A 23,954-nucleotide genomic window follows, 5' to 3' on the forward strand; every position below is an offset into this window, starting at 1 on the left:
CGCCGGTGTGGTTCCGATCCCTGATGTTGCATCTCATCTCGTGTTCAACACTCACATCTTGGATATCTATCAAACAGGCTCGAACTGCTGCTGCCGTCGCCACTACTATCAGCAACGACGGAATCTCCTCATATTGAACGTTTGATGCGAACGAATGCGACCCACAGAATGATGCATCGCACTTGAAACATATAGGGTTGCATTCGTACGGCCGAATCGACGAACTACAGTACGTATACTCACAACGCACGTGGCCTGAGGCGCTAACGTCCATAACAGAACCCTGCGGTATAAAGCATTACTGTGCGAAAGGCACACGTCAGGACGGCCGAGACCCAGGTCAAGCACGCTGAACAGTGTTGAATAAACGGTCTCCCTGTCAATTACACCCATGCCTTAGCAAAGGCCACTGCGACATTATACGACAACGTACTGTGTCGCCCAGTCCGGGTGAGACCAAGCCATTCGCGGTTAAAACTGGATCAACCGCCGCAACCCATATCTATACCATGTTAGTTCACAGTATCAGCGTCAGATATCTGACGGCAAGGTCACCTCAAGGCCCGGGTGTTGAGTCTGTACGTGCTTGAGACCTTCTTGGGATGCCAGGACTGCAAGTAGCTTGATCTTCGTCACTGACGTGCATACATCAACAACGAACGATGAGAGCACATGAAAAGCGCGTACAAGGTATGCCCCATTCAAGAATCATGTTCAAAGCCGCGCAAGCAGTGCCTCCGGTCGCGATGAGCGGATCTAGAAGGACACACAGGTCGATCGGCGGCGATGGCGGTAGCTTGGAGTAATCTGAGTCCAAGCATTAGGACCGGTACACGTAGAAAGCTATCGCGGAGTACAGACATTCCACGGGTTGCAGGCTGACCTTCTCTCTGAATATGCCGATGTGATAAACAGGAGCAGTACTACGGTGCATTCTTCGGGTCAGAGGTATGGTTCCTTGCGTATAGAGACTGACGCTTACGGGAACAGTGTGAGTAGGGCGTCTGTCATGCCCATACCAGCTCGCATGATGGGCACAAATCCGATCCTTGGCTTGATGACCGTCCCGGTAAACGTGCTGATTGGAGTTTGCTACATCGGGCTGAGTACTGACGCAGATGTCAAGTAATGTGGACTACTGACACCGTCGAAAGTCTCTTCCTCAAGATCGCGAGTTGCTTCCACCCCAAGGATGAGACTGACGTCGTGTATGCCCTGGGGTTACTGTATGAATCATTGCAGGAGTCTAGAGCCCGAGCTTGCGCACCTCGCGAAACTCCTTCGGAGAGGTGTCCACCTGTCGCAGGGCGGATAGCCGGGCGTTTACTACAGGGTGCGACAGGACGTGAACCCGTTCAGTGCTCATGGTGTAAAGGGCTAGCGCGAGTTCGGGTTGCAACGGTGGTAGCGGTCGTCAGACCTTGTGCCCATAGTCGCCTATCTGCTATCGCGGCCGAAGCGTGCTCAACGCGTGCCGTGTGGTATGTAGCGGCGCGTGAGTGCCGGATGATCATCTTGCCTTCACTGTTTGCGCTTGGTTCTTCCATCGCCTTTGGCTAGCTGCAAACATACGTATCACATACATCTGTATGCGGCGATAGCTCACGATACGATGGCTTTGTTCGATGTCCCTGGCTGGTCAGTACATGCGGAGCCTTCGCGACCCTCGCCTTCGTCGAGCAAAAAACGAAAACGGTCTTCAACAGCTTACGATGTCGACATCAACTCTGCTCAGGCGAACGTCGAAAAAGTAATGCAGCAGCTCATGGGTGAGCAGGAGGGCAAGCCGCCTAAAAAGAAGGCAAAGGGCAAGGCTCAGGCAACGCAAGAGGCTGCATCCGCTGGAGACAGTGTTCGGCCAGTGAAGAAGGATAAATCTGGCGTGAAATCAAGAGCTGCGGTAGAAAAAACCACCTCAACCAAGACGAAGGCAACACAACCCACTCCCAAGCACCATTCTGGCAGTGACCGGAATCCGCGACAGACCTCGAAGACGCAGAAACATACAAAAATCGATGGCAAGGCTTCTCAGAAGTCTCACCTCATGGAGAAGTCTAAGGCACCGCCGCCGCCCGCTGCAAACCAAGCGCCTTTGACCTCGCTCCAGAAGAAAATGAAGGGCAGCTTGGATGGAGCACGGTTCAGGTGATTGCATTGCAAGGGTCCTTGTTTCCATTAATCACACGATTATGCATTGTCAGGTGGATTAATGAGGAACTGTACAAATCGCATAGTACTACTGCCCACGAGATGTTGCGGAATGACCCTGACGTGTTTCGCGAGGTAATATTCGGTACATTGCCTGCCCGTTATATGATGCTGATGCCCGTTTAGTACCACGAAGGATTTCGCCATCAGGTTAAATCTTGGCCGGTGAACCCCGTTGATCACTATATCTCCCAGTTGTCCAAATACCCAGTTCGCACCGTTGTTGCGGACCTCGGATGTGGAGACGCAGCTCTGGCACAAGCATTGATACCCAAGGGCATGGTAGTCTTGTCGTTTGACTTGGTGTCTGACGGCGCGTATGTCGTGGAAGCCGATGTTTGCGAGAAGGTCCCGCTTCCGGGATCGGAGGTACTAGACGAGAACTCTCCGGGGATGGGAAAGGGACAATTGGTCGACGTCGTGGTCTGCGCTCTCAGCCTGATGGGTACAAACTGGCCGAGCTGCGTCAAAGAAGCCTGGAGAATACTAAAGCCTGGGTGAGCCATTGCGGCGCCAGTAATATGAAGAATATGACACTCACTGGCTTCTTAGGGGAGAGCTAAAAATCGCCGAGGTTACTAGTCGATTCTCGGATGTCAAGAAATTCGAGAAGTTGGTATGTGAACTGGGATTCAAGGCGAAGTCGATGGTGATCTCACATCTCGTGTTCGCTCCGTTCATTTGCTCATTATCTCACAGGATGACAGCAATTCGCACTTCATGCTTTTCGAGTTCAAGAAGGTGCCCAGAAATCTTGGACAGAAGGGCTTAGATAAAGTATTGACGCAAACCGCACTGTTAAAACCTTGCGAGTACAAGCGCAGATGATTTATGTGATCGTCATCCATCATGTTGCCACCACCTGAAGCTGAAATGGCATTGACTCATACTGGTGATTGTTACAGACACCCATCAGCCCTGTTGTGCCTCTGCAGCTTTCGCTGATGTTATAATACATGATGAGAATGATACTGGCATGGGCCCCTCAACAGCGAAGTCGTGGAATTTCAGTATACATAGCGGACTGTACGCTAGCATGAGTCTTGTACGGACCAATGAATGGTCGGCACTCACAGTCAGGATTCTCCTTGTCTGTGAGATCATCAAATGCGTGCTTGTTCTCGAGGTGCTCTTCCTGGATCATTGAGTGGAATATTAGACAGAGTTGGGGAAAGCGAGGAAGGGAAGCACCTCGGTTGCGCCTCCAACCTCGATTTCGGGCTTCCCCTGTGCGCGTCGCTTGAGTACATTCATACGCATGAGGTGGATGCGGAGGGCGACGATCGTCGAGCATTGGATACCGTATAGCACCATGTGCGAGATGAAGGCGTGTGTATAGCGAGGTGCGTCATTGGCTCGAAATACCTGAGGCCCGATGGCGTTTCCAACGGCCCATGCACTAGTAGAAGGTAATCGTTCAGCGCAGCCCCGGAAGCGCCTGGTCATGAAAGCTTACATGAAGACCAAACTATTCGCCATCACTTGCTTTGTCCGACCAGCGACGTTACCGGACATAACAGCCAAGTTGAGAACTGCAACGGCTCCGAACCCTTGCATGCAGCTACAAGCTTATCGGTACGGAGGGGAATGTATACCAGGCAAGGACTTACTAGAAGGCGAGTAACAATCCAACCTTAGTATGCTGGTTCGTGGGCACCGTTAAGAACACTATGGTACCGGCGATGTTTGGAAGCGTATATATCTGCCGCCGTGTTAGATATACATGCGGAGGGCACAGAAGGTCGGTGCCTTACGAATGCACATAGCAAACGTTGCTTGTACCTTTTCGAGAGCCACGCGGCGGAGAAGAGGAAGAACCTTCGCGATGTCAAGCGCGTCAGTCGATGCAGGCCACGGCCATATGAATGATGCAACCGACGCACATGATGATAGATCCCTGAGCAATAGCCAATAAGTATGTTTGCAAAGTGGTGTAGCCGAATGCCTTGATGATAAGGTTGCTATTGAAAAATCGAAACCATGTTGTTCAAGCCGCACGGCGAAACTCACCTGAACGCGCCCAGACCGCCCGTAGGCAAAGCATTCGTGAAGGAAATCAAGGTCACCATCCAAACGGTGGGATCGCGCAGCGCCTCCACTGAGATGAGGCGTGTCAATAAGTAAAGAGTGATCTTCGGACACTAGCCACGTACATGCTTGGTACGTCTTGAATTCCTTGTTCTGGAGGCCCGTGTTGTTTGCCCTAAAGGTGTCGAGGACGGTTACATTCACGTGAGACGGAGATTACTTAGAGCTGGAAGTACCTGACTCGCTCAGCGATAAGATGACGATCTTCCACAGACCAGCATTTTGCGCGGATCGGAGAGTCTGGGAGCCACCATGTCACAAATAAGCCCCAAACAACAGTAAGGCATCCCAGCAGCTGCAAGCAACATTAGAGACGGTACAATAACTCGAGACGCTGACATACCGTAAAGAGGATTTGCCAGTTCTTAAGTGCACCACCGTGGATATGGGCGATCCCATAAGCGACCAAGCCACCGACGCATTGCTGAAATCCGTTCATGGAGTAAAACGAGCCGATGATGAGCGGCTGTTCCTCTCGAGTATACCACATCGTGGACCTATCGCTGGTCATTTGCTTGGTCGGATGTCCATGAAACATGACGGCTTACAGAAAGACGAATGCTGGCTGGCAAACACACTCGAAGATTCCGAGTAAAGTACGGACTGTGATGAGGCCACCGAAGTTGTGGCAAGCGGCAGTGCAGGCGAGCACGGCGCCCCATGCGGTGATGCTGTTGTTAGGCTTTAGCGATAGATAACAAGAAAGCTTCATATTGCTCACTTGAATCCCAGGAATTTAGCCACCGGAAGACGCTGCAATAATCGATTCGCAGGAAACTCCCATGCCAGACTGCTTTGATGTCAACAAACTGTCATAGTTCACGCCTCGTAACAAAACACACACATAGCGATATATACTGTGGCCAAGCGAACATAAGCGTGCAGAACTCGTAACCTCGCGGAGAAACTGACCACAAGTGGTTAACCAGGCATATTGTTGACCGTGAAGATGGGTGTCCTCTTGAATGCCCATGATGGAGGCGAAGTTTATTGTTCCCTTATCAAGTGTCTGTGCGAAGTACGTGACGACCTGGAAAGCACAGTGTTGGTGGACGGGGAGGGCACAAGATATTTGCCAATCTCGCACCATCACCACCAGGACCCGCTTATGGACCATCCATCGGAGACGTCTGTTAGTTTCAGGGTCAATGTATATGGGCTTGTCTGTTTCTGCGAAGAACTGGGCAATCTCCGCATCGATACCATGACGGGGGACTGAGGGTACGCTGAATGATGTCTTCTTGCATGTGTGCGCATAACTCACCTTCGCTAGGAATCGCGGATTGACCACTGCTAACGGAATACAAATCCTTCGCGACGGCATGCTCAATCTGAACGGGATGTTCGATAGCGTCCTTGGGGTAGGACATCCTGTTAGCGTTTGTGGAAGCGCTGGGACGTTCGGTCCTCAGCCCGCAGAATTCTTTTGGTTTTATCCCCGGTTGTGGTCGTCCCTGGCTCGTGACGGAGGCCGTTGCAGATCTGGCGGGCCGGGGAAGGCCATCCCCACGGGGCCCCGGTTCTTGTGACTTCTTGGCAAACAATCAGCTTTTGGACGCCGTATTCGGAAACAGTCCGATATTCTTGTTGTGATCAGTTGAGTCGCACATTTATGTCGGTATGAGTGCAGGACGAAACAACCAACACATAACTTGATATACGACAGGAGCGTGCTGCTTGTCGCGGGTGAACAGCAATATCCATACTCCCCGACGCTCCTTTCATTTGCCCTTCCCCGAGGCAACGCGTGCGAAGCCGTGGCTGACTATAAGCAGTGAAAACGCTTGACGACCTCATTGATAGAATCGGGCCCGGTACGGCGGCCCGTTTGCCCCGGGACGACATCTCTTGAAATGCTCGCTACGACCGCGACGTTAGAGCTTGTTCTAATCGCCGCTAGGAATCATGTCGTGGAGGAACGTCAATGCTGAAAAGGTGGCCTTGCTCAAAACGATCAACAAGGTCATCGACTGTCTCGTCAATATCAAGGATGAGACGGGAGAATTCCTGATGACGATTCCCGATGGTCGGGTTATCGATACGAAGGGATGGGATGACTGGGAAGTGCGTAGCATGCTTGTGTCTATTAGTTCTGCATACAGTCTCTGATGCCCTAGTAGTGGACTCATGGTGTAGGTTTGTATATTGGCTACTCACGTTGCGTTATTTGGAATTGAACCTTCCTTACAGGATTGTATGGCTTGCACAAGTTGCATGAGATAACGGGCGACGAAAACGCGTTAGGCATCGCTCTAGCCTGGTTCAAGGATCGATTCGAGATCGGAACGACCAAAAACGTGAACACCATGTCCCCTCTACTCACAGCCGCGTACATCCACGAAGCCAAGCTCGCGAATTACTACGTCCATCTCGACTCCTGGGCGGAATGGGTCATGTATGATATGCCGCGCACAGAAGAAGAAGGGCTTCAGCATATAACGTATCTGGTGGACAATCACCAGCAACTATGGGACGACACGTTGATGATGAGCGTACTGCCGCTGACGAAGATTGGACTCATCTTGAATCGACCTCACTACGTCGAAGAAGCAAAGCGGCAATTCCTGCTGCATATCAAGTACTTGGCGGATCCGCAGACAGGACTTTGGTTCCATGGTATGGCATTCGCCCAGAACAGCGCCAGGAAGCTGACTGGTGGATGACTCCAGGATGGACCTTTGACGGGCGGCACCATTTTGCGAAGGCGAGATGGGGACGAGGGAATTGCTGGATCACAGTCGCCATCCCGGACTTTATTGAGCTACTGCAGCTCCCCCCGACCGACGGCCTCCGCATGTTCCTGACCTCTACGTTGAAGGCACAAATCGATGCACTCGTCAAGCTCCAAGACCCAGACAGCGGATTGTGGCACACGCTTCTCGACGATCCAAGCTCTTACCTCGAAGCTTCGGCCACGGCAGGGTTCGCATACGGAATTTTGAAGGCGATTCGCATCCGATTGATTCCAAAGGAGGAAAAGTACATGGCATGTGCGAGGAAGGCGATAGGCGCGGTGCTGGCAAACATCTCGGAGAAGGGAGAGCTGTTGCAAACATCATTCGGCACGCCAGTGTTCGACGATTTGGACGGGTATAAACAGATACCGCTGACTAGTATGCCGTACGGCCAAAGCCTTGCACTTCTGGCGCTGACGGAATGGTTGAGAACATTCATGTAGAATAATCGAAGGAGAGATAGGCGGCTGGGGTAACATACGTAACGCGGAATGGAACATGAGTATTATTTCGCATAGCTTCGGCGCGCGTGATCAGTATTAGGCTGCCACGCGCGGTGGCTGCCATGCGAGGTCCACTATATTGAAGCACTGAGGGTCAGGCGGAACGTCTCCTCTGCTTACCTCCTTGCACGTCGCGAGCTCGCATTGCTGTAGCTGACCATGAGCGGACTTGCGGACGAACTACTTGCTGACCTTGACGGTCTCTCTGACGGTGGAGAAGGCTATCCCGACGAGGAATCAGCTGAACCCTCCGGTTCCACTCCCAATGGCGTCAAGCGCAAGGCACCTGCTGACGGCTCTGACGCTGAGATGTCCGACGCAGGCGAAGAAGATCAAGGAGACGAAGGCCAGGTTGGGCTGGTATTGGAAGGCGGCATCAAACCTGCAGAGGAGCTCGATGCAGAAGAAGTGCAGAGGATGGAGCTCGGCGCGGTAGAAGACGTTAGCAAGGTTGCGAAACTGTACGGAAGCAAGAAAATGACCGACATTCTGAATGTAAGCACTGCACACGGTAGGGCCCGGGCTCCCGAGCTCATGTACGATGCAGGAAATCGAGAAATACCAGGCAAACCCTAGCTCAACGACGCAGATGGCCATGCCGAGTCATTCGAATCCGGAGTACAACGTGATTGTTCAGGCCAATAACCTGTCGGTCGACGTGGACAATGAGATTCTGGTGGTCAATAAGGTATTTCGCTTCATCGAGTTCCACATATCGGATTGGTAATAGACGTCCTCAGTTCATTCGAGATCACTACGCGAAGAAATTCCCTGAGCTTGAGCAACTGGTCGGAGATCCTACCATGTACATCCGCGCAGTTCGAGCTCTAGGTAACAGCGAGGTATTTCAACATATCACAACCGCATATAGTCGATGGTCATATCTTCCCCATAGGACCCGACCAAAGTGGACCTTTCTGGGATTCTGCCTCCGGCTGTTATAATGAGCGTACTTGTTACTGCGACGACTACTTCTGGCCAACCTCTCAGCGAGGCTGAATGGGCAGCGACGGAGCGCGCTTGCGATCTTGCCGACAAGCTTGAAGAGGCTCGCAAAAAGGTACACAACACAGTAGTTACTTCACTCAGTTCGCAACCTCACAAATTTCGCGCATGCGCAGATATTCATGTACGTCAGTTCGAGAATGAATGTCCTCGCGCCCAACCTATCAGCTATTGTCGGCACTACTACAGCTGCGAAACTCCTCGGCGTTGCTGGCGGTCTGACAGGCTTGTCTAAGATGCCCGCTTGCAATGTTCATGTCAGTGCATCGCTTGAATGTTTGGAATCCCAGTTAACTCCATTGTAACAGCTCCTGGGTGCACAGAAGAAAATTGCGGCAGGGTTCTCATCTGTTACCCAACGACGGCACACCGGATTTGTGTTTCAGTCAGAGCTTGTGCAACAGACGCCACCCGAACATCGCATGAAGATTCAGCGAACAGTTGGTGCCAAGTGCTCTCTTGCGTGCCGGATGGACATGGAAAGGAACCGTCGAGATGGTAATGGTCTTCTGCCAAAGTATCCGTAATAAGTTCTAACCTAGCACCAGGGTCATATGGCGAACAGTTGCGCGAAAAAATCGAGAAACATATCGATCGTCTCGCGGCGCCTCCGCCATCCAAGGTGATCAAGGCTCTCCCTATACCTAATGACGGCCCGAAGAAACGACGTGGTGGTAAACGGTAAGTACATATTTCTCCCCGACGTTCATTATCGTACCCATGATCGCCGCGCAGTGCCCGCAAGGCTAAGGAGGCGTACGCCCAGACAGAGCTCCGGAAACTACAGAATCGCATGGTCTTCGGTGAGGCGGAGGAAGAGGTCGGTGCATTCGACGAGACGAAGGGCATGGGCATGATTGGCGTTGCGAGCGGGAAAATACGGGCTGGTATGGGAGAGGCGAAAACGAAAGGTCGGCCTTGTTTTGCCCATCATACAGACATTATCGTACTCACCAATTCATCGTAGCGAAATTATCGAAGGCGAACAAGCTTCGAACTGCAGCGCTTACGAGGGCAGCACAGAGTGCACATACATCTGGGACCGCAACATCGTTGACTGTCACACCGGTACAAGGTAGAAAACTTCATTCCCCTCCAAATGTACTTCTACTCACTCTTATTCCAGGATTCGAGCTCACCAACAAAGCGGCAGCGGCTGACCGTGTCAAAGCCGCAAACGAGCGATGGTTTGCAGGCGGAACATTCTCGTTCATCGGGAGCAAAGGCGACACTAAATGACTGCAGATGCTGGACCAGTAGCATAGATACGGTATTCCATCATATTTCTGGTTGTGCGGATGTTCGAGAGCTTGCGACATGCAGCTACGGGATTTACATGATGAAATGGGACCTCAAGGCATATTAACTAATCATACACGACTCTACGGCGGGACAACGAAAGAACAGCATCACAACGAGGTCAATTGTGATCTACGGCGAAGGAAGTCAGGCAAAACAGGGGATGCGATGCTTATGCAGATGCTGGAGGATGGGCGGTAGCCACCGTTTGGCCGGTCGCTGCGCTCTGCGAAACGTCGATGAACCCGCTCTGCTTGGGGTTAGCAGCCTTATTCCGTTTGGTGCGGTAGTCCCGGATGGCTGAGCGGATGGCGTCCTCAGCAAGCACTGAAGCAAGTCAGTCAGCTTTCTTCTCCTGCAAGCAATGAAAGGAGCGCAACTTACTAGAACAGTGAAGCTTCACAGGTGGCAGGCAAAGCTCCTTTGCTATCTCAGTGTTCTTGATTTTTTCGGCCTCCTCGAGAGAAAGGCCCTTGACGCGCTCGGTCATGTATGAGCTTGAGGCGATGGCGCTACCGCAGCCAAACGTCTTGAACTTGACGTCGGAAATGATACCGTTCTCGTCAACACGAATTTGAAGCTTCATAACATCGCCGCAGCTGAAAAATATTAGGGTGGGTCAGCCGCAACCCATCGGGCGTGGGAACAAATACGTACGCAGGTGCGCCGACAAGGCCAGTGCCAACGTCCTTGTCGGTTTTGGGGAGAGATCCAACCTGTACGAGAAGTGTATATCAGATAACCGAAGCAAAAAGGTGGGGGGCAAGGACCAGTACAGGGGGAAAGGTCTGGCCGGGGCCCAGGCCGACACTTACATTTCGTGGGTTCTCGTAGTGGGATATCACTTTCTCGTGATATCCGCGAGCAAGCACAGGCCGCGCGGCTGGAATTCTGGCAGCGCGTGCGGCGGCGAGGGCAGGCCTTGAAAGTGCTGAGCGGAACATAGTGGTCGTCGTGGTCAACGTAAAGGATGGAATGGTGGGATGCGGAGTCGGCAAGGCCGCTTGGGTGCGTCAGTTTCCGGCGGAAAGGCGGAGTCTGAACCAAGACTGCTTATCAGATACAGTCACATGCCTTATCACGTTTTGGCGTTTTCGGCAATGGCCGACTTTGCCGTTCACTCTGCTCGCATGTCTCGAGCGCAAGCGGAGACGCTTCCGCCGTCGGCGAGAGCCATTGCCTTATTACTCGCGTCAACACCAACCGTACAAGACGCGCAGCCTGGAGTGCTGCACCAATTGCTTGAATTCGCGCATCGTTACACGTCTCAGGTATTGTCCGATGCGCAAGTGTATGGGGACCATGCGGGTCGCGGTGGCAAGATCGAGCTAGACGACGTTACTCTCGCGGTCCAAGCTCGTGTAGGTTGGGAGTTCGGGGGACGTATACCCAAGGAGGTGTGCCTTCAGTCATTTCAAGACGTTCCTTGTGTGACAATTTCTCATTCGTCGTGTACAGTACCTTCTGCAACTGGCCTCCCAGACGAACTCCCAGCCTTTGCCAGCGGTTCCTGAAGTGTTTGGTGTTAGGCTGCCGCCCCCAGCCGACTGTCTCACTTCCGTCGACTTCGACCTCGTACCTAGCAAGCCTCCCCCTGAGGTCAAGATCTTCGACGAGGAACTCGAAGAAGTCGAGGAGGAAGAGGAGGAGGAGGAGGAAGATGAAGACGTTGTCATGGATGCCGGAGTTGGTCTTCCACCTTCGATGAGCCGCCGTGCAGCGTACACGCCTAGTGATGCGGATATGCTGGGTACACCAGCACCAGGACACGAAGGTAGCGAAGTGGAGGAAGAGGAGGAAGATGGCTTGTTCGCCGGTGGTGATGAGGCCAGTGGCGATGAAGCAATGGAGGAAGTGCAAACACAAGACTCGAGCCCAGTGAAACGCAAGCTTGTGGAGGAGGAAGATTATGACTAGGCATGCCGGATCACCTGTCCCGGTATATACACCCTCCTAGTGGGGCCATGTATTATTAAGTGCGGCACAATGGTATACACAAACCAATCTTCGCCTGAATAGCAGAAATCAATCACCACCCTACCATTTCAAACCCTCAAACCCGGGGCCATACATTTGATTGGCCAGGATGGCGAGAAGGACAACAAGGATAGCCACGATGAATCCTACAACGGTTGACCAGGCTACAGATATCGTCAGCAAGAATTGATATACCCGAGCATTCGGGAGACACATACAGGAACTAGATATGTTCTCAGGAAGGGCAATTACACGAACAGTGTTATCTGTGCTACCAGAGACAAGCAAACTCGCGGTGGGATTGAATTTGATGGCGGTTACCGCCCATTCATGGGCTTTGAGGATTGTTATCAAGGGCTGCGAGTTCCTGTGAGTCGTCGATGATGTCCAGTATGACTTCAACATACTGCTAAGGTATCGGCGTCCAGCACGCCGACCGTGTAATCCGACAAGGCGTATGCAAGCAGTTTGCCGTTCGCACTGCAGACGAACATGAGTCTGTTCATCATTCCCGGGATAAACAAGGTAACTACCTCATGTCAAAGCAGGTTGCTGCCTTGTCTCCGACCTTCCTCATGGACTTCACCTTCCACGTCTTCACATCCCATTTACAAACGTATGCCAGACGGGGTGCCTGCTTGGATCTGCCCCTGCCGGAGCTGCGCGCAGGAACCGTGTTTGAAAGGGTGAATAACAGCTCATAGTCGTTCGGATGAAACCTCGCTGCGCGGAAACTGCTCCCTGCGTCACCGCCGGCTAGAGGAGGCCGGTCGACGGTCTGGATGAGTTCAAGGTCGGCGAGTTTGCCTTTTCCCTTGGCGTCGGACGGTTTTGGAAGAGAATAGATAAGAAGGTTGACCGTTGTTGCGATGATGAGCTGAATCGAAGTCAAACGGGGGGTGAACCTGGCTGCTCTTGGACCCACCGTGGTGAGGGCAAACGTGGCATCGTAAATGTCGGCCTTGGGGACCTTGATGGAGTTTGCTGCCAAGATTAGTTCGGGATACGTCAGCAAAGCGAACTGCAACGTTTGATAGCATCAGTAGAAATGTCAAGACACGTTGATCCCGTACGTCGTGCTCCCCTGCGACAGCTACGAATGCACCATCCGGAGATATGGTGGTGACCTTCTGGTAGTCATCGAGATTATCCGGGCTTGTCAAGGTCCCCTTGGACCGCACAGGAGACAACCTGGAAAGGACATAATCAGCATGTGTGCGGGGCCCACTGGTTGGTACACACTTCTTGTCCCTGAAAGCGAACAGTCGGCAATTCTCGTTCTGGCCATTCTTTTGCTTCTCCAACGTGCTGTTAATTCCACATACGATTTCGTTTGACTAACCCGTATCTAACGTGAGCTCGTGGAGTGGGGAACGAAGAGTTTGGCATACGGAAAGGCGAGAAGCGATGCTCATAGGTGCATCGCCGTCTTTTTCCAGTTCAAACTCGTCAACAAGCTCCAGCTTATCATGACTCTGGATGTTATAAATTTTCTGTGACCCAATCAGTTGTGGAATGTTCGACAAAGCGCGAGGATAGCATCTGAATCACGCACCAGCTTGTTCTTGATACCGCTCCGGGATTGGCCTCCGCCCCCACCGAGAACGAGCTCCGTCGGCGATAGAAAAGCAGCTGAGCATACGGGGAACGATCCAATAGAATGTGCCGTATGTTGCACCCGCATCTTGAACCAGCGCTTTTGTCCTACAGTTTAGGCGTTGTGAGGGACGCGTCTAACAGAAGAGACGGGGACAACGTGCGTCATTTCGCTCGGCATTCTCCGGGCCGGCAACGCTGCATACTCGCTGCTTGCTCGCTGCGCGGTCGCAGGCGTACTCAACGCTCTGTTTATGCTATGACTGTCTGGTTCCTGGACTGGGTTGCCCCGTCAATTCCTGGACCACGCGTCTCCACTAGGGAGGCTATTGGCATTGCCGTAGCTATATGCGGCAACGTCCTCATTTCCTTCGCATTGAACCTTCAAAAGTTAGCGCACCGGCGGATAGAGCTCAAAAGACAACATGTAGAGCAGCCATCTGTGCATACAAGTACGGAGGAAGACTGTGAAGACGACCACAGCGCTAGCGACGAGGTGGAAGCACGCGTCAACAGCGTACGAGATGCCCCCCGAGATCAATGGACGCCTAGCCGGGTGCATGGAGATGAAACGGACAATACTGCGCAGATTTTGGAAACCGTTCCACTGCTCCAGCAAAGATCCTTTGAATCTGGAAGCTATGGCTCTCCAATGACGGGCGTGCTACCTTTCGGTACCAGCTCCCCCCGAAGACGCCGATTTCCTATGCGGATGTTTTTTCGCCGAAAGTCCACGCCCAAGTCCCCTCCGATGAACCATCCGAACATCATACTGACACCAGCGACTCCCGGAACCGGTTCACCCTCTCAGGCATCTGACGATGATACCACCTATTCGGACGAACGGAATCCGTCACCTACGGAATCCACGAGATCGGTAGTGGCGCATCAGGAGACAGACTACCTGAAAACGAAACTATGGTTCGCAGGCCTGGTTCACCTTCCTACAAACGCTCATGTTGGGATGCAGGTGGCTTGGGTTTCTGCTTATGAATGTCGGAGAAATTGGAAACTTCTTGGGTAGGTGACAACTCGGCTATCGTATTGTCACTCACCTATAGCCCCTGTAGCGTATGCCTTTGCACCGGCTTCTGTGGTAGCCCCTTTGGGCACTGTAAATTATCCCTTGCTCCCTCGTATCAATTTAGTCTGACCTTCACATAGTTCGCGCTCGTTGCCAATTGTGTTTTCGCCCCTATGATGTTACACGAACATTTTCGCAAATCGGACATGTTGGGCATCGCATGCGCCATTATCGGGGCCGTGACTGTGGTCCTCGCGTCCAACCCATCCTATACAGTGTTGGACCCGTCCGGGCTTAAGGCTGCGATCATGCAGTGGCAATTCCTTGTCTTTACCGTGGCCTATATCGTGGCAGGGTCCGTCCTCGCCGCACTCAGTGGAAGGGAGGGAGGGCAGAGATGGGTGTGGATAGACGTCGGCCTTTGCGCTATCTTTGGAGGCTTCACCGTGCTTTCGACAAAAGCCGTCTCTACCCTGCTCACGACGCAAGGAACAGAAGTGTTCACCGAATGGATATTCTACCCTTTAGTTGTGGTATTTGTGGTATTTCGCCACTCGGGACGATCTGTTGACCCTACTGCACTCAGATCCTTATCGCCACGGGTCTCGGCCAAATCCGCTACCTCAATCGAGCGCTTATGCGCTTTGACAGCAAGCTGGTCATTCCGGGCCAATTCGTACTCTTCAATCTGTCCGCCATCGTTGGATCTGCAATACTATACCAAGACTTCAGACGCGTATCCTTTCATCAAATGGTTAGTGTAAATCTGGATTGCTCCCTCCGGCAATCTCGACCTCAGACCGTGTCTCCATATATCAGGTTACGTTCCTGTACGGTTGCGCTGCAACGTTCGCTGGCGTGTGGTTGATTTCATGGCGGCCTACGGAACAGCCTTCTGGAGCGCAATCATCAGGAGGGTTGACACAAGGCCCCTTGGAAGAACTCAACGTCAATACGGGGCCAGTGCCCCGGAACGCGATCCCAAGAGAGGTTCCAACGCTCAGTAACCGAACGAGCGTGGTCTCGCTCATTGGCTTCTCCCCAGCGCAGGTGAGCTACCGCGCGTGCGCCTCATACTGAAACGTTTCGCTGACATTAGCATCACCTCAGCGCATATTGTTGCTACATAGCCCGCCGAGGGAGGGGATGAACTTGCGTATGCTCCATGACCTAGAGCACGACGGGTCAGTAACTCCCACAAGGCCTCGTGCCGTCAATTTCGCCGTCATAGAAGGTGACGGCAGTCCGCGGGCGCCGGGTCGGGCATCTCATCCATCGGGCCGCTCGCGTTCTGGATCACAAGAATGATAGAGGTGCATGAACGCTACCTGTAACATATCTTTGGCCACACGATACTCGTATTCTGCCCTGCCTCAATGGATCTACACTTCAGCTTGTACAACTGACCGAGCAGCGTTGCTTGACGCGTTGCGGTGCACAGGCATGATATGTACTGGAGAATCATCCACTGATCCAGCGATGGACACATCATAATCGCTGAGAAGAATTCTGATCAGGCTATCATGAAATCAATGAAGACAGCAGCACATACAACTTCGAGATCTGTCAGCGCCGTAGAGGGGCTAGCAGACTGGACATCCGTCTTCTTGTTGTCGTTGTAAGTTACTCTAGAACCTCTCGAAGATGCAGCCGCCGTTTAGCCTAAGTCAACAATGTGAGTAGACTCAATAGGCTTTCGCGCAAAGGCTTTCATTGCCCAACAATGAATTGACGTAGACTATTGACTGTCGGTCAGAAATGTCTCTCTTAGTATAGACCGCGCAAGCGCTTACTCTTGGAGAGTGGTAGTTGACATAGCGTCCAGTATGATCCTCATTGCCCAGGGACGGCCAAGTATGTTGCCAGGATTCCGATCTGGCACAGCCTGCAGAATGCCCGCCCATCTGCGATACGAAAACGGGCATGGACGAAAACCGTACGCGGTGATCATGCCTCTACTCACTGTGTAGATCACGAGTCTGTTGACGACGCTGTTCATCCTAACAAACAGCATTCATCACTTTGGCTCGCGGACATGCTCAGTCACGCACCTTCCAGACCTGAAATTGCGATCACAGGAAGTGTCGAACATCCATGTGAGCGTTGCAGTGATCAGGCAGTACGCAGCCGTTTCAGTTGCTGTATTGTGATCGATATTCAGCTATACTGAGTATGACTCCCCCACATGAATGAAAACTGCTTAGATTGACAGGCCATAGCGCCTGGTGATCAAGCTCGGTCTAAGAATCACTCCGTGCACTCGGGGGCGCAGATCACTTACCTTCACTATCTTGCTGTAGAAGAGCCGAGCACCCCTGCCGCCTAGACACATGTTGATTGTCACGGCTACACAATAAGGGAGGTTTTCCGGTTAACGTGTCGAGGCACTAATCGAAACTAGTACCTGCAGCGACATCGTTCAGAAATAACGTCACAGTGAGCACGCCAATGCTTCATACCACAAGAGACAATGGCAAGAAATATCTGGATAATATGTTCAGATGGCGTTTCCTAGTATCGAAAGCATCACCTACGATGAGGATTGGGATCAAGAACGATTTCTATTCCTGTTTCGATATCCGGTGGGCAAACCATATCTGAACGAGAAGGGTAGCTATGGACTGAGCATGCGAAAGTGTCAGCCTTCGAGATTCGACGGCATTTCCAAGAATTGACTTCACCGTGAATGGGCTGACGAGCTGAACAAAATGAAACCTGAATACGGCTTAGCAACGAATTCATTTGCACCCACCAGGAATGTCCTGGCAGTTTTGATGGTTAGACTGCTGACGATAGACGCGAAGTTGGCCCACAGAGGATAGGTCATCAATGCTGCGGTATTATAATAATCTGTGATCAGCACATCATATAGACTGTGGGCCATGAGTGCCTGCGTTGCAGTATCGACGAGGCTTAGAAGCAAGGGTCGGTCATAGAAAATGAACGGGATGACGAGATGAAGCAAACTCACAGAAGAACAAGCACCTTATTCTCCATCATTTCCATATATGTGAACGCATCACCCGTACCAATAAATTTGTTGGTCTCCAATCATTTGGATAGTTCACAAAGTATAGGTAAGACTGCGATACCAGCAATGAACTATATGTTAAGGAATTTGATTCTACTAAGTCACCTGAAGGATGGTGATGCCTTTTCTTGATTATGATTCGATCGTCTGAACAAGGCATTCAGCGTACCGTAGATCTTGACTGCAGTCATAGATATTCGAGTTTGCATGGAAAAATACCTTACAGCTGTCGCCAGCGTGAAGCCGATGAATTCGGAGCCTATGATCACGTTTATCAAGTTGGTGGGGGTGATGGGAGGGTTACGAGATGTGTCCGGTTGGGACATGACGTCGAACGGTACAGAATGCGGCTGGTGTAGTCGGTATGAGTATCAACGGTGGAGGTGTTGTCCACCAGCAAAGACACGTACCTTGCGATGTTGTGATGCGGGAGCAAGAGAGAGTCTGAGATGAAGGCAGGAGATAATGCGCGAGCTTCGGTATTCGCTCAGGACATGGGGCCCCGATGGCCGTGCCTCATCGCTCTCTCACACCGGAAGGCTCCTGTGAGGCTCAGTGGGGGTATATAGCGCGAAGGTTAATGCAAGCAAGACGATGGCTCGCATAATGTATGGGTCACTTGTGATTCCCGCCGATCGGTAGTATTTGCGAAGTGCTATCATTACTTCTTAAAGCTACCGCCTTGCTGTTTCGAGTTTTGCGGAACTAAAAGCATGGAGCCGAGGAGTGAGAAGGGCCGGTGAATTATCGCATGATGACCTGCCAAGCGTTCAGAGCCTCTCATGAGATGCCTTCAAGTGTGCATGTTGTGTGCGGATCGTTCGAGACGTGAAGGAAACCCCCCGGTCGAAAGAGGGGCTGAGACGGACCGATGACGAGCGACGACGATCTTGGTCATGCGGCATGCTGGCGAGACTGAAGAGATGCCACTCATAAGATTGCTGCCAACAGGCTCCCCCGCCGTGCGCAATGCTGTCTGCCAGCGGATAATGCAAGACGGTCGCCGTCTCAATTTGTTTCCAGGGTCGATGAGAAGGCCCGCTAGCCTGCCTTGCTAATGGGCGCCCGAGAGCGTCACGGTCGCGCGTCGCGTGTGGAGATGTTGCCTGAAGCGGTGGTAGCATGTAACATCCTGTCACGTCCGATGGCGACGTCACTAAATATTGGGCTAAAGCGCGCGACTGCGGCCGAGCTGGAGTGTACTCTCGCGGTGCAAGTCAAGGCTGGCCGATGCTGGGGTGGAGTTGGGCATACTTACGTGCAGGAACGGGAGTCACGATGATGGTGGGGAGCCTGTGGGCGCTCTACAGGCGCTCGACGCCTGAAGGTGACGGTGACATCAGCGACCCGGTGACGTAGTGCGCAGGATCCCTTTTGAACGTCCAACTATCGCTGACATACCCATTCTCAACGCCCACCATGCCTTCCGGTGTCGCAGTCGTCGACGCCTTCAAGAGTAAAACCAGATCACTCGCTCGCTTCTTCGGGGTTACTCACTCCACACCCCCATCAGACCTCATTAGACACGGCAAGAATCATCAGAATGTCGTCAAGGCCTCTCCGGATTATTCGGACTCATCCTCCTCTACCGCTCACTCATCCTCATCTCGCACTCACAATCAGTCCCGGGTCCCGAAAGAAACTCCGCAGCCCGCACAGATGCCGCAGCCCGTTCAACCGTCCCCCGATTACACCCGGGAGGCCGAGTTGATCGTCCAGGAGGAGCGTGAAGCAAAGAATAAGATGCCGGTCTACAAGGGTCTCGAAGCATACAAAATCCTTGAGAAGATGGGCGAGTACGTAGATCCAGATTGTCCAGGCTCATAGATCGCGCTTACGATCCGAGTGATCAGCGGAGCTTTTTCCAATGTGTATAAGGCCGTCGAAACCGCAACCGGCAAGAAAGTAGCCAGTAAGCTCTCTACCTCCGTCTCGTCAGAGCTGATGCTGACACCCGGTCAGTCAAGGTTGTCCGCAAGTACGAGCTCAATGCCTCGCAGGCTAGTGCCATTTCCCTCGCCGTCTTCTCTCCTCTCTTACCGCTTTCGTGTTTTCTTTCCCCGTTTTCGTTACGGCTCGTGATTTTCTGATGTCCTTGACTACCGCGCGCTTAGGCTGGAGACAAACACCTGAATCCCCAGTTCAAGAAAAAGCCGCGTGTGACGGAGGTAAAGTCGAGAAATATTCGCATTGGCCATTTTCTCATTCGTATCATCGGTCGGTCCTAACTCGCTTTCCTATTTTGTAGCGCGCAAATATCCTGAAAGGTACGACCCATTGAAGAGCAACGTGTTACGGCATCCTAACAAGTTCTGCAGAGGTCCAGATCATGCGCGGCCTCAATCACCCGAGTATAGTCAAGTTACTTCAGTTCTCGGAATCCAACGATTATTATTACTTGGTCTTGGAGCGTGCGTTACCTATCTGGCGCCAACAAGTGAATTGGCCCAGCTGATCGGCAATCGTGTAGTTTGCGAAGGCGGAGAGCTTTTCCACCAGATCGTCAAGCTCACCTATTTCAGCGAGAACCTCGCACGCCATGTTATCCTGCAGGTCGCACATGGCATCCGTTATCTCCATGAAGAGCGTGGCGTTGTCCATCGGTTTGTCAGATAACATTGATGCTCAGGAGGGTGTTCTAACGTGCACGCAATAGTGATATCAAGCCAGAGAATCTTCTCTTCGACCGTATACCTATAATACCCTCCAAAAACCCTGTACAGCGCCCTTACGACGAAGAAAAGGAGGACGAAGGCGAGTTTATTCCCGGCGTTGGAGGTGGGGGCATTGGACGCGTCAAAATCGCGGACTTCGGCCTTTCCAAGATTGTTTGGGACGAACAAACCATGACGCCATGTGGTACCGTTGGCTATACCGCGCCTGAGATCGTTAAGGACGAGCGGTATAGCAAAAGCGTCGACATGTGGGCACTCGGCTGCGTTCTCTACACGCTCCTTTGCGGTTTCCCACCATTTTATGATGAGAGCATCAATGTTCTGACGGAGAAGGTTGCACGTGGCTACTACACCTTCCTCAGCCCGTGGTGGGACGATATCAGTCAATCTGGTTCGTCCGTCATACTCATAAGATCCACATTGATACTGAAAACATCGTGCAGCGAAAGATTTAATTACACACCTTTTGTGCGTTGACCCCGCCCAAAGATTTACGATCGACGAATTCCTCGCGCACCCGTGGTGTAATGCTGCACCCGCACCGCCGCCGCCGCCGACTCCGGCTGCCGTTCCTATGGACTCGCCGTTACTACGGGATATCTACATGAAGGGTGCAAAGGAAGCGCGATCGCCGGGACTCGCGACCTTGAAGGAGGCGTTCGATATTACGTACGCGGTGCATCGTATGGAGGAAGAGGGTGCGCGCAGGAAAGCGTACGGAGCAGGAGGTCGTGGCTTCCTCGGCGGCCTCAACGAGGATGATGAAGAAGAGGACGAGACGCTTGTGGAGGAGGCGCGGAAACGCAAGGGCGAGCCGAAAGTTCAGACCCAGACACAGGGCCACTCCAAGTCGGCTTCTGAATCAAGCACGAAGAGCCGAGGTCGCAGTACGGACACCGGACGACGTGATGAGCGCCATCTCCACGAAGGCCGTGCTGGTCAGCGAGACCGCGGAGGACGAGGACGAGAAGTCGCACCGTTCGAGCTCGACATGGACGGAGCAACCCTTCTGGGGCGGCGACACAAGAAGGGCGGTATCGGTGGCGCTCCCATGGAGAGTAGCCCCCTCGCCCGAGCGCCGATCCGTGCAGGAAACAACACCATTGACACCCCGCAGAGTCCAATGCACATTGCGTAAGCGGCACGATCCGGGGCGATCCACCTACACCCCCTTATATACCATCTGCACTTGGCCCTACAGCAGTCTACACTCCCGCTTGCTCATCGTCGTTTGATCGCTCGCATTGACCATGTTGTAATGTTCCGAGGGACTGTCACAGGTACAGCCCCGGAGAAACTGGATTGTATACACGCTTGTATTGTAGTTTATTTGAGGTTTAGTATAGTCGAACAATATGTTCATGGGGTTGTGCGTGATAGAGCTTTCGATGGTAAGTCTACGGCAAATTTACTCCGTGCAATTCGTCTTGTGCCCCGCTCGGTGGGTAACGTAATCGTCCAAAAATGTGCCAGATCCGACTACTTCGGAAACATGATGTGGATAGGATTTGTCTTCGGTGCAGCGCGAGAACTACACGGATGCTCGACACAATTGGCTACAACGCTCTTGTCAGTCATGGCTCTGAGTGAAGCCCGTTAGCGATACCAGTCTGCTGAATTGAACAGTATGGATGCCAACGCACTAAGAGCCGATATCGCTGTCTAGAATCAGGGGAAGGCATAGCATCGGTCCTTGCCCACCGCCGACCCAGATCGAGATCGGGCAAATACATAATGTCGCTTGTCGCCTGCCTCCACTACTGTGCTCTCCCACAGGCGCAGCACAATTGCCTGAGCTGTTATGAGGCGCTACTAGGATACATCACAAACATCAGAATCACGTCTACTGGGCTATGCTAGCTATGCAAGGCGGTATTACACTTGCTGCACCGGAATATTGGCCCAAGATAGGCCATTCGGCCAACGATCGTCGATCACAGCGTGACAAAATCCTCGCTTCGGCTTCTCGGTACAGCTGGTTGCAAGGCCCACTCAGGGTCTGGAATATGTCGAGCGTGACCCGTGAGGTACAGAAATATTCGCCTTTCATCCGCGACCGGGTGGATGCGCGCTCCGCCTCTCAGCTTGCGATGCTACTCTCCTTGATCTTCCACTGTTCTTGCTTTTGGGCGGTTTTGGTCGGTGCTGCTGTCACCAATCGGACCATAGATGACGAGCAGGGAGATGCCTTGACTGGGTTGAAGCCGGTATACTCGGTTCGTCTCTCTTGCTAGCACACCCGCGTCTCGCCTTATATCCTGATGCATTCGCTCTTCGATAGGGATCGTTCAACTATGGCCCCGAATGCACTGGCTGTTTCGTGCAGCCGGATGCATCTCGTGCATTCGACAACAGCTGGCATGACACGACCATCGACCCTCCCGATACGACGTTCCCTTCTGTCACCCTCACATTCAATGGCACGGTAAGAGCATATCCTGGTGGAATGGATCGATGATAAATTTATACGCATATATGCAGGCTATATACGTGTTCTGCATAGTTCCGAACACCGTAATGTACGCCACTACCATGGCAAATATGACCTTCACTCTGGATGGAGACTTGGTGGGGACCTACTTCCATGAGCCTTCGACGTCCACGGACTTTGAATACAACGTACCCGTGTACACGAACAAATCCATGGATAACGTGCAGCACACCCTGAAGTTGGAAGCTCAGGCGGGTACAAACGGCTCTTACCTGTCCTTTGACTACGCTATCTACACGTGAGTCGTTGGACAACATACCGACCGCATTGTTTCTTCTCACAGTGCCTAGTTTCGACGATACGCCAACCACTACTTCTGCGTCATCGGTAGGCCCGACGCCATCGCATGAGACAAGTTCGAACTCGCCCACCGCAAGTTCCGGATCCGATCACAAGTCGGCTCCGATCGGCGCCATAGTCGGTGGCGTGGTTGGCGGCGTGGCACTCGTCGTCGCTCTTCTGCTCGTCTTCTTCTGCCTGCGCAGACGCGGCAAGCATAGCGGGATCGACACCGTACGGCCAGCAAGGCACGGGGAGCACGCCGAACTCGACGAAGCGGCGATCAAGATAGAACCGTTCGTCCCTGAAGCACGGCGCGGTGACGAAGTTGCTTCCGTCCCTTTCCTGGGTCCGCCCACGGTGACCTCCTCGGATGGGCTATCGTCAGGCCCGTTATCTGCTCGGAGGAGAGAATTCGGGTCTATGGCAAGTTTGGGGACGTCGGCTCCGGACTCGAGTGCCGTTCCAGAATCTACGGCCGGCTCCAGTGGATATGGGATAGGAACTGGCACGGCAACCACGACCGTTGCCGCCGTAGCCCAGCCGAGAGGAAAGGGCGCTATGCGAAGACAGGAACTCGCTCAGCAGCTTCGCGAGATGGAGAACACCGTGGCCGAGCTAACCGCACAACGAGAAGCCGAGATAGCTTCAACTGCGGATGCACGCGACGAGGATGATGCCACCGACGCCCTTCGCCAACAGGTCGAGACACTGCAACTTGAGGTCGAGCGTCTACGTGCGGAACAAGATCAGGCGCGGGCGCTGGATTTCGAGCCTCCGCCTGCTTATGTGCATGTGCCTGATGATAACGCCGCTCAGCATAGTAATAGCGCTTGAAACCTAGATGTACAAGCCGCTTGTCGATAATCCGATTACATGTATATTATCATCTTTTCGCGGTATTCAGTGGGCAGTAGCGTCAATACACCATCATGGACAGCGCATTTGGAAATGTGCCCAGCGCATTCGCCTCCTTGTTCCAGCATCGAAAACCGCGTGAAGCTTGCAAACACGTATCATACCAATAACCCAAGTTGTGATTC

General features: G+C 52.7%; 11 protein-coding genes across 11 annotated transcripts; 7 read left to right on the forward strand and 4 right to left on the reverse strand.

Moving 5' to 3' along the window:
- Positions 1-181: 181 nt before the first annotated feature.
- PUNSTDRAFT_51210 (UDP-N-acetylglucosamine 1-carboxyvinyltransferase) lies at positions 182-1,427 on the reverse strand. Its single transcript, XM_007382046.1, has 8 exons — positions 1,268-1,427; positions 1,144-1,215; positions 983-1,092; positions 862-923; positions 688-807; positions 556-635; positions 434-502; positions 182-376 (listed from the first exon to the last, which is right to left on the reverse strand). The coding sequence occupies exons 1-8, from the start codon at positions 1,364-1,366 to the stop codon at positions 341-343; spliced, it is 648 nt and encodes a 215-aa protein (XP_007382108.1). The 5' UTR covers positions 1,367-1,427; the 3' UTR covers positions 182-340.
- Positions 1,428-1,533: 106 nt separating this feature from the next.
- PUNSTDRAFT_51211 (uncharacterized protein) lies at positions 1,534-3,093 on the forward strand. The gene is made up of 5 exons (XM_007382047.1): positions 1,534-2,145; positions 2,202-2,283; positions 2,335-2,705; positions 2,761-2,857; positions 2,908-3,093. The coding sequence occupies exons 1-5, from the start codon at positions 2,045-2,047 to the stop codon at positions 3,034-3,036; spliced, it is 780 nt and encodes a 259-aa protein (XP_007382109.1). The 5' UTR covers positions 1,534-2,044; the 3' UTR covers positions 3,037-3,093.
- A 122-nt stretch (positions 3,094-3,215) lies between these two features.
- PUNSTDRAFT_142576 (MFS general substrate transporter) lies at positions 3,216-5,666 on the reverse strand (the record flags this gene model as incomplete). The annotated part of the gene is made up of 17 exons (XM_007382048.1): positions 3,216-3,232; positions 3,283-3,343; positions 3,400-3,607; positions 3,665-3,769; positions 3,819-3,910; positions 3,963-4,026; positions 4,092-4,169; positions 4,219-4,306; positions 4,362-4,411; positions 4,473-4,591; positions 4,640-4,793; positions 4,845-4,967; positions 5,018-5,086; positions 5,141-5,153; positions 5,209-5,326; positions 5,384-5,511; positions 5,561-5,666. The coding sequence occupies 17 exons, from the start codon at positions 5,664-5,666 to the stop codon at positions 3,216-3,218; spliced, it is 1,593 nt and encodes a 530-aa protein (XP_007382110.1).
- A 509-nt stretch (positions 5,667-6,175) lies between these two features.
- On the forward strand, positions 6,176-7,474 carry PUNSTDRAFT_100237 (glycoside hydrolase family 105 protein; the record flags this gene model as incomplete). The annotated part of the gene is made up of 4 exons (XM_007382049.1): positions 6,176-6,360; positions 6,417-6,432; positions 6,487-6,912; positions 6,966-7,474. Exons 1-4 carry the CDS (start codon positions 6,202-6,204, stop codon positions 7,472-7,474), a joined length of 1,110 nt encoding a protein of 369 aa, XP_007382111.1. The 5' UTR covers positions 6,176-6,201.
- A 219-nt stretch (positions 7,475-7,693) lies between these two features.
- PUNSTDRAFT_132687 (Nop domain-containing protein) lies at positions 7,694-9,778 on the forward strand (the record flags this gene model as incomplete). Its single annotated transcript, XM_007382050.1, has 10 exons — positions 7,694-8,029; positions 8,082-8,222; positions 8,275-8,376; positions 8,430-8,594; positions 8,656-8,796; positions 8,848-9,037; positions 9,088-9,220; positions 9,275-9,450; positions 9,507-9,614; positions 9,666-9,778. The coding sequence occupies 10 exons, from the start codon at positions 7,694-7,696 to the stop codon at positions 9,776-9,778; spliced, it is 1,605 nt and encodes a 534-aa protein (XP_007382112.1).
- Positions 9,779-10,010: 232 nt separating this feature from the next.
- On the reverse strand, positions 10,011-10,782 carry PUNSTDRAFT_65642 (FeS cluster assembly scaffold IscU; the record flags this gene model as incomplete). The annotated part of the gene is made up of 4 exons (XM_007382051.1): positions 10,011-10,165; positions 10,223-10,437; positions 10,496-10,554; positions 10,654-10,782. 4 exons carry the CDS (start codon positions 10,780-10,782, stop codon positions 10,011-10,013), a joined length of 558 nt encoding a protein of 185 aa, XP_007382113.1.
- A 213-nt stretch (positions 10,783-10,995) lies between these two features.
- PUNSTDRAFT_20820 (transcription factor TAFII-31) lies at positions 10,996-11,374 on the forward strand (the record flags this gene model as incomplete). Its single annotated transcript, XM_007382052.1, has 2 exons — positions 10,996-11,235; positions 11,297-11,374. Coding segments are annotated over 2 exons (318 nt in total), but the record flags the coding sequence as incomplete, so codon positions are not given.
- A 501-nt stretch (positions 11,375-11,875) lies between these two features.
- On the reverse strand, positions 11,876-13,499 carry PUNSTDRAFT_132690 (uncharacterized protein; the record flags this gene model as incomplete). The annotated part of the gene is made up of 9 exons (XM_007382053.1): positions 11,876-11,979; positions 12,034-12,172; positions 12,223-12,295; positions 12,349-12,692; positions 12,741-12,836; positions 12,889-13,006; positions 13,058-13,152; positions 13,207-13,308; positions 13,371-13,499. 9 exons carry the CDS (start codon positions 13,497-13,499, stop codon positions 11,876-11,878), a joined length of 1,200 nt encoding a protein of 399 aa, XP_007382115.1.
- Positions 13,500-13,670: 171 nt separating this feature from the next.
- Positions 13,671-15,802, forward strand: PUNSTDRAFT_119527 (DUF803-domain-containing protein; the record flags this gene model as incomplete). The annotated part of the gene is made up of 8 exons (XM_007382054.1): positions 13,671-13,967; positions 14,001-14,332; positions 14,382-14,431; positions 14,482-14,525; positions 14,576-14,968; positions 15,022-15,189; positions 15,255-15,485; positions 15,546-15,802. The coding sequence occupies 8 exons, from the start codon at positions 13,671-13,673 to the stop codon at positions 15,741-15,743; spliced, it is 1,713 nt and encodes a 570-aa protein (XP_007382116.1). The 3' UTR covers positions 15,744-15,802.
- Positions 15,803-18,885: 3,083 nt separating this feature from the next.
- Positions 18,886-21,496, forward strand: PUNSTDRAFT_142581 (Pkinase-domain-containing protein; the record flags this gene model as incomplete). The annotated part of the gene is made up of 10 exons (XM_007382055.1): positions 18,886-18,922; positions 18,980-19,262; positions 19,320-19,378; positions 19,429-19,487; positions 19,581-19,634; positions 19,715-19,733; positions 19,785-19,877; positions 19,937-20,069; positions 20,123-20,532; positions 20,585-21,496. 10 exons carry the CDS (start codon positions 18,886-18,888, stop codon positions 21,277-21,279), a joined length of 1,842 nt encoding a protein of 613 aa, XP_007382117.1. The 3' UTR covers positions 21,280-21,496.
- Positions 21,497-22,147: 651 nt separating this feature from the next.
- Positions 22,148-23,748, forward strand: PUNSTDRAFT_112429 (uncharacterized protein; the record flags this gene model as incomplete). The annotated part of the gene is made up of 4 exons (XM_007382056.1): positions 22,148-22,357; positions 22,423-22,566; positions 22,623-22,870; positions 22,923-23,748. The coding sequence occupies 4 exons, from the start codon at positions 22,148-22,150 to the stop codon at positions 23,746-23,748; spliced, it is 1,428 nt and encodes a 475-aa protein (XP_007382118.1).
- Between the last annotated feature and the right edge of the window lie 206 nt (positions 23,749-23,954).

The sequence above is a fragment of the Punctularia strigosozonata genome (genome assembly GCF_000264995.1).
Source record: "Punctularia strigosozonata HHB-11173 SS5 unplaced genomic scaffold PUNSTscaffold_4, whole genome shotgun sequence".
Taxonomy (NCBI): domain Eukaryota; kingdom Fungi; phylum Basidiomycota; class Agaricomycetes; order Corticiales; family Punctulariaceae; genus Punctularia; species Punctularia strigosozonata.

Bases quoted from the DNA above. Each gene is read 5' to 3' on its own strand.
- PUNSTDRAFT_51210 (XM_007382046.1), bottom strand. From the start codon at position 1,366: ATGAGCACTGAACGGGTTCACGTCCTGTCGCACCCTGTAGTAAACGCC. The intron at 1,093-1,143 runs GTCAGTAGTCCA...AGCCCGATGTAG, and splicing joins AGGAAGAGACTTTCGACGGT to CAAACTCCAATCAGCACGTT. The intron at 503-555 runs GTGACCTTGCCG...AACATGGTATAG, and splicing joins CTCAACACCCGGGCCTTGAG to ATATGGGTTGCGGCGGTTGA.
- PUNSTDRAFT_51211 (XM_007382047.1), top strand. From the start codon at position 2,045: ATGGAGAAGTCTAAGGCACCGCCGCCGCCCGCTGCAAACCAAGCGCCT. The intron at 2,284-2,334 runs GTAATATTCGGT...ATGCCCGTTTAG, and splicing joins ACCCTGACGTGTTTCGCGAG to TACCACGAAGGATTTCGCCA. The intron at 2,706-2,760 runs GTGAGCCATTGC...CTGGCTTCTTAG, and splicing joins TGGAGAATACTAAAGCCTGG to GGGAGAGCTAAAAATCGCCG.